Source organism: Austrofundulus limnaeus, unplaced genomic scaffold, assembly GCF_001266775.1.
Source record: "Austrofundulus limnaeus strain Quisiro unplaced genomic scaffold, Austrofundulus_limnaeus-1.0 Scaffold2329, whole genome shotgun sequence".
Lineage (NCBI taxonomy): Eukaryota > Metazoa > Chordata > Actinopteri > Cyprinodontiformes > Rivulidae > Austrofundulus > Austrofundulus limnaeus.
In genome coordinates, this window is record NW_013954731.1 from 5,570 (window position 1) to 12,831 (window position 7,262).

The following is a 7,262-nucleotide window of genomic DNA, read 5'->3' on the forward strand; positions in this document are numbered from 1 at the left end:
AAACAACATAGTGCAGGGGTGTCCAATCCTGGCCTTTGAGGTCCACTCCTGCATGTTTTAGAGGTTTCTCTGCTCCAACACACCTGAGTTGAATGAGTGGATGGTTAACAGGCTTCTGCAGAACTTGAAGAGGTAATTCAGTCAGTGAATCAGGTGTGTTGGAGCAGGGAAACAGTCCAAACATGCAAGAAAGCAGCCCATATGGACCTGGATTGCACATCCCTTACTTAGTGTACTGGTGTATATAATGTGTAGCACTGTGAAAATGAATGTGTAACACATTGTAAAGTGCTTGAAAAATCTGTATGAAATTTTAAAGGTGCTTTATAAAATTGGAGAATTGATGATCTGTTGATATCATAGGTCGTCGATCCATAGATAATTTTATTTAAAAACATGTAAAACAAAATCCACATTTCAGCAACGCAACATAAAATCTGATGACAAATGACCACTCATGTTTTAATTTGTTAATGTTTTTGTCTCTGTTTTCTTGAAGTGAATGCCCGCGGCTGCAGCTTCGCTGGCGTGTTTCAGGCTGAGGGGGCAGGTCGCCACAGTCTGACCTTCGAAATGGCTAAAAAGGTGTGTGAGCAGCTGGAGAGTGTCCTGGCAAGTCAACAGGATGTTGAGGAAGCATACAACAGGAGCATGGAAACCTGCAGGTAGCACATTGTTTTTGTTTGCTAACTGATTTCACAAAATGGTAACAGCTAATTTATTTTTATTGAAAATGTTTAAATATTACACTTATTAGTTGCATTGAATTGGATGCATTAGATACAGCAATAGGTTTAAATAAACATCTAAACATTTGTTATTAATTAATTTACATATGAATGCTAAATTCCTATTTTTTTGTTCTAAGAACCCAGGAATTCTATGGTAATAATGTATCACTATCATTGCATATTGAACATCTTCCTCATATCCACTTGTCCTGTATTTTGCACAATGCCCACTAAAGACAGCAGATCACATTTTGTATCAAACAACATTCAACGTTTTTAAAACTAATACTTCTGTATTCATTAAGATATGGTTGGATCAGCAATGAAAGCATCGCCATCCTCAGACACAGACAACATGAAAACTGTTCAAAGAGCATGATTGGATTAATTCGTCATTCAACGACAAGTCCTGATGATAAATATGATGTCTACTGTTATGATAAAACAGGTAAATTTCTCTTCATAAAGTAGGTAGGAACACTACTTTGCATTTAATTGTCTTTTTGACATGCTTCTCCATTTTAATAATGTTGTTTTTCTGGTTCTTTCTGTTGTAGCTGGGCTTAAGAAGAACTGTACCAAGGCCTTTAGAATAAGTGGTCAGTACAATAAATACTTTCACTTTCCTATTGTTGTAATAAGTTTCAACAGCAAATTAAACATTTTTACTATAGCTTTTTTAATAGAATAATGTTGGTCATCCATTAATGTGCAGATCCAAATATAGAATTGCAAAAAATAATTAAGCTAAGAAAAGCAAAAGGAAACCACCTCACTTAAATGACCTCACTTCCACATTGAAAGGAACTTATAGCTTATTGGAGTAAACATATCTCCAGTTTAACAAGTAGATTAGGCTGCAGTTTGCTGTAAAGATATACAAAATTTTCTTACTCTGGTCTGAACTTTATTTTTTTCTGTGTCACCTTCTTTTCGTTTTACTAAGCTTATTTTGTAGGTTTATTTTGTTTCCTTGGTTTGTACTTTGTTAGCCAAACTTCCTGTTTTATTTTGATAGATCCTGTGTCTTTCCTTGCATTTATCCTGTCATGCTTGGTTGCCAATTGCCACACAACTGTTGTTTGTTGTGTGATTATTTCATCCCAAGTTGGCCTAGATTCCTTTGTTATTTGTCAGATCCCTGTCATTTCATTGTTAAACTTGTCATATGATCAGTTTTCAAACCATGTCTTGTTTATTCTGCCCCTGCAGCATCCTTAATTCAAGTTTTTCTCTCTATTGCTTGACTTTCCCCCACTTCTGCATCCTGTATTTAGGTCCTTTCCCTAATTMTACAGCGTGGAATGCATCTAAAATAAAATAAATAGCATTTCCTTTTAGTGGGTTATCCAAAAACTTGTTCAAAGTGAGCGTGTTTCGGCATGGTTTTCTCTATTGGACAGCGTTTAAACACAAAACTTACTGAATAATTAACAGATAAAAATAAACACGTGAATTTAACCAAATAATAATATCAAATATTTTCTTTATACTCATGTCACTCTAACAACTCTTGTAATTTTCTTTAATTGCTTCCTTTGATGAATAATGTACTGTAGTTGTCAATCATTGGATGTTTTAATAGCATGCTTTGAGGTACAGCTAAGCACGTCTTACAGGAAAATTGTATAAAGTTTGGATTCACCTATTGTTTTACATCAATGGCAGCATGAAACAAGTGTAATTTGCTTCAATATTTTAAAGTCATTTTATAATAGATGCAGCCATGTTCTTCTAAAAATTCAAAACATATCAAAAGTTATGGATGTTTAAAACAATGTGTGTTTATACCCCATATGGCAGAAGTCTCAACTGAAGCAGAGACAGACACAACTCCAACCTCCCAATCTGATGACACTGTTTTCACGGAGGCTGATCGTCCTACAGCAACCACTGAGGCTGACAAGGAAACTATAGTTGTGACCACTCAAGCAAATACTGCACCTGCAGAGCTGAGTACAGAAGTTGTCCCTGGCATTCCTGATGGTGGAGAATTTCTTGGAGGGACTGACAGCAGTACCACTGAAGCAGACACTGGATCTGGGTTACCACTAGATCCCTCTATAAAGGCCACGGATGAAGTGCCACATACAGCACCACCGCCTACTAAAAGTGAGTAACGATGCAACTAAGCATCTGGGTAAAACTGTCAAAGCAAAGTACACAATATTAACTCTTAGGTTGAAAATGACAAAAAATTGTAAGCCAGAACTGGACCGAGCCAACCCTGATTAGATTGAACTCAACAGGATTGGGTTATCAGTTAGACCAGGGCTATTCAACTGGCGGCCTGCTGGCCACATCCAGCCCGCGAGTGACCAAAATGCGGCCCGCACATTGATCTCTTAAACCGAGACCACCAGTTTTCTACTTTAATTACTAGGAGTTCTTTTAGTTCAACATAGACATATTTGGTATCTACAGAAWCATCAGAATCCTGGCTACAAGCTGGTTAAAACCATTTCTATGCACACCTAAGACAGTGAAAACTACAAGCAGCTGAAGATAAAACTATGAAAGTAAAAACAAAATTGGTTTAAAAAGTTGGCAAGTCAGAGATGTCAAAATATTAGGTAACAATTTATTTTACAGTACCTTTTTAGCATGTAATGACATGGTAATAAGATGGTAAATCTTGTAATTACACATTATTACAGTGTAATTTCATGGTAATTACCATGTAATTAAAATGTTATTTCCATGTAATTATATGGTAATAACCATGTAATCAAATAAATATAATTACCATGCAATTTCGTGGTAATTATATTTTTAATAACATGGTCATTACTATGCAATTACATGGAAATAACATTTTTAATTACATGGTAATTACCATGAAATTACACGGTAATAGTGTGTAATTGCAACATATTGCCATCTTATTACCATGCGATTATCATGTAATTACATGCTAAAAAGGGCACTGTAAAATAAAGCATTACCAAATATCATTAGTGATAAATATGTATGATGTGTAATTTTTGTTTTTGATATTGCTTTATTATCACTAAATTTATTACATAGGGTTCTGTATGTTATATCCATGATTAAACGCAGCAAAATAAACTATTTCAAAGGCAACAGATCTTTGGTTTATTCACAAAATAACTTTAATTGCTGGATATTTGGCCTCTCAGCTGTTGGCCTGCATTAACAGTGGCCCCCAGAGCAATTTAGTTGAATAGCCCTTAGTTAGACCCTGCATACTGGGTCAATTAAGTAACACAGTTTGGTAAAATAAGCATTTTGTTGAATTAAATCTACTAAAATGTTGAGTTAAAAATATCACAACAAAATCTGAATTATTAGATCATTAAGTTACCTAGCTGGCATAAACTGCAACAAATGTTTTTTTTTTTTTTTTTTGTATTTTTTTTCTGCCTGGATTATTGAAATGCATCAGGACATTATTATTGAAACCCAAATTCAATGTACAAACTACAGTGCAAATTAATTGTTAACAAAGCCAACTGGTTAAATATCATCTTACAAGTATTTTTCTTTTCCTTTTTTTTTACATCCTAAAGCAGAGGTCAAGTCAAGTTCAATTTGGCTAACGTCTGACCTAAATTGGTGGACTGTGTTTGGGTTTATTTGTGTCATTACTGCATGGAGAAATGCTTATTACACGAGAACAACACCTCCTAAAATCTGATGCAACAAGTTTTCAGGAGGCTGAAGCAACTTTAAGAACATAAGGACGCCCTCTTGTGTCAGCTAAAACACATTTAAAGTTCAAGAAAAAAAAAAAATACAGCTCAGCTAAACTTGAGAAAAAAAAATCTTTGGAACAACACAAGCAGTTTCTTGTGATTTGAGCCAATTTGATATATAATATAAGGGGAAGTTAGATGAGTTTATTATAGTTGTACTTAAGATGGGTTGAATTAACTTTCATTGTATTTCTGTGTAGCTGCAGATCAGACACCCAAGAAAGGTAGAGCCTTGACTCCGCCTGCATCTGACGATGAAAAACAGGACAACCACACTTCATCGGGTGAGCTGCTCCAAACATCCTCACTGACTGCAGTCGAATAATGCCTGATGACGGGAAAAACTGGGTGTAATTCATGTTTTCTTTTTCTATACTCATTTTAACACTGCAGTAACGCACTGTTCATTTTTTGTTTGTTTCTCCAGATTGGCTCGTCATTATTATTGTGATTTTGGCAGTGGTTGCCATTTTCATTGTTTGTGTAGCTGTCGCCAAAAGCAAAAGGTATGGCTTTGATTTGGAAATCTCTCTCGATGTTTTCATGGATCATTTTGGCAATTATAATGTTTCACTTTTCATTATTTTTGCTGCAGATTAAAGTTTATATTTTTAAAGAGTATGCATTTTAGAAATGACTGAATGTGCTTGTCTAGCTGGTGCGGCAGGAAACAAACCCTGATGATCACAGCCAAAGATGGCGGCGAAGGCAACGGGACAGCAGCGGCGGCTTCGAGCTCCCACAACCAGGACAGAGAGCAGGAAATGGTGACCCTCATGAACAAAGAGAATATCCAGGAGAATGGCAACACAGAGGAGTTCACCGTCATCAAACTAGAGGAATCACCAGACAAAGACCAGCAGGCGTGAGAAGGTCAGGTGCAGACAAAGGGTGGGAAGGATTGGGTGAGAAGACAGAGAGGAAGAAGAAAGAAAGGAAAGAAGACAAGTTGGGATTTGGGCCAAAAACAGTGGGTTTGTAAACTGCTTTCAGTGAGCAGCAGTGAATGGACACTGAGTAAATTAAAAACAAGCATGGATGTTTTATTTTAAGCAGTTCATGAGCTACACAACTGTTGTCTTTAAAAGAAACCAGACCTTTCATTATAAAGAGCAACAAATTGTTTGTCTAGTGAGATTTTAGTTAGGACTAAATCCTGGTCACCAAAGTGTGGAAATGGCTTTTCTTTTTATTCACTTTAGTGTGTTCATGAGTTTGTGCGCTTTGTAAATGACAAAGCCTAATATAAGAGTTTGAGGTGTGAGATGATTGGTTGAGAGCAATTTGGTTTTGTGTTTGCAAATGGCCCAATAGGGTCAGGAATTAACTGAATCCTTAAAACAATAAGGCCCAAGTGGAAAATAAATTAAATCCATCAACTATTTGTTTCTTTTTAACTTTAAAATTTAGATGGAAAACCATAAACATGTGTATTATTATTATTGTTATTATTTTTTTTCTTTTAAGCCTACCATAGTTATTTTTTATTTTATTTGAATTACTGGAATATGGTTGCTGTCTGTATTTTTCCTACATTTCACGTAGGCTGGTATCAGTTTTTTTTTTCAACAAATAAACAAAAAAACTGAGATCTTAATTATATTATTCATGTACTATGATTTACTTTGTTTATTCTGTGTACATACAGTGTATCTTTGACAATGACTTTGAAATAGCTGCCAGTACTTTTTTTTTCTGTGATTTGGTAGGAAGTGGCTCTGCTCCCTTCAAGTAAAGAAATGTTTCTGCTTTTGAGACTTATTTAATTAGAATCTGTACCTCAGAGGTAAATGTCTGCAAATAGATTTTGCAAAAGTCAAATTTGCAGTGTATGATGTATGAATTCAACTTTGTGTATAGTTTCAAAACGTGAGCAATTCATGCTCAACTGAATCAGTTGTTATTATATTGGATTTAAAATGTGATATTTTGATTGCATTATAAAGAAAACCATATTAATGGTGGATGCAAAATATATACATGAGGTAGAAAGTGAGGGTTTGTAAAGCTAGCAAAAAAAAGTTGACACCTCCAGCACATTAATTGCATCTATTTTAACTCAGTTTTGGTAAATAGTTAATGTAAGTCAAGCTGTAAATTCTGAACTAAATATCATATCAAATATTGAAAGGCTAATCACTGTAACCAAAGCCTATATGTTTTTGTTTTTTGTCATGAAAACAAGACCATGACATTGTTGTCTGTTTGCTGCCTAATTGAAAAAGTGTGAAAAATGAAGCTTGTATGCCAGCTGCTCTTTACATTTTCAACATGTTAACTAAATGCTGCAGTTTTTCTACTGAGCTTACTGTAGTTTGAATGTATCCCCACATTGTGTCATATCAATATCAATCCATGTGCGACTGCTGTGTTTTCCATGGATTTGACTAAAAAGCTGGTTTACACACAGTCCTAGCAAACAGATTTTTTCTAACTTGTCTTTTTTTTTCACTTTTTCTCTGCTTTCTGAAGAGGCAAATGTATTAGACTAGGCAGGTTTCATGGTACATTTACAAAAGAAGAAAAAAAAACATGTTGTTGGAAAGATTTGTAAAGTCGTGAATAAAATAAACGCGTACAGACAGAGGTACGCTGGAACATCGTGTTCACTGACTAATTATTGTCCAAGTGTGGGAACAAAAGGAAGCGATTGAACGGCATGAGAGGAAATGCATGTTGCATTGCTCCCACGTAGGAGGAAGTAAGGTTACCATGGCGCCGGGTTCGAGATGCGAGAATATGTTAACACAGGAAGCGAGGACCGAGACAAAGATTGCCATTTTGAAAGATGCAGATGGCATCTTTCCAGTACTAA

At 35.4% G+C, this 7,262-nt stretch overlaps 1 protein-coding gene across 1 annotated transcript in view; it reads left to right on the top strand.

Moving 5' to 3' along the window:
* The window catches only part of LOC106510809 (CD44 antigen), a 10,174-nt gene extending 3,122 nt beyond the window's left edge, over window positions 1-7,052 (top strand). The window contains exons 2-8 of the mRNA XM_013999532.1: window positions 500-665; window positions 1,037-1,179; window positions 1,289-1,330; window positions 2,535-2,843; window positions 4,648-4,731; window positions 4,875-4,953; window positions 5,103-7,052. Coding sequence (XP_013854986.1) covers window positions 500-665; window positions 1,037-1,179; window positions 1,289-1,330; window positions 2,535-2,843; window positions 4,648-4,731; window positions 4,875-4,953; window positions 5,103-5,316 — 1,037 coding nt within the window. The 3' untranslated portion in view covers window positions 5,317-7,052. The remainder of the gene's footprint in view (window positions 1-499; window positions 666-1,036; window positions 1,180-1,288; window positions 1,331-2,534; window positions 2,844-4,647; window positions 4,732-4,874; window positions 4,954-5,102) is intronic.
* Window positions 7,053-7,262: the final 210 nt, after the last annotated feature.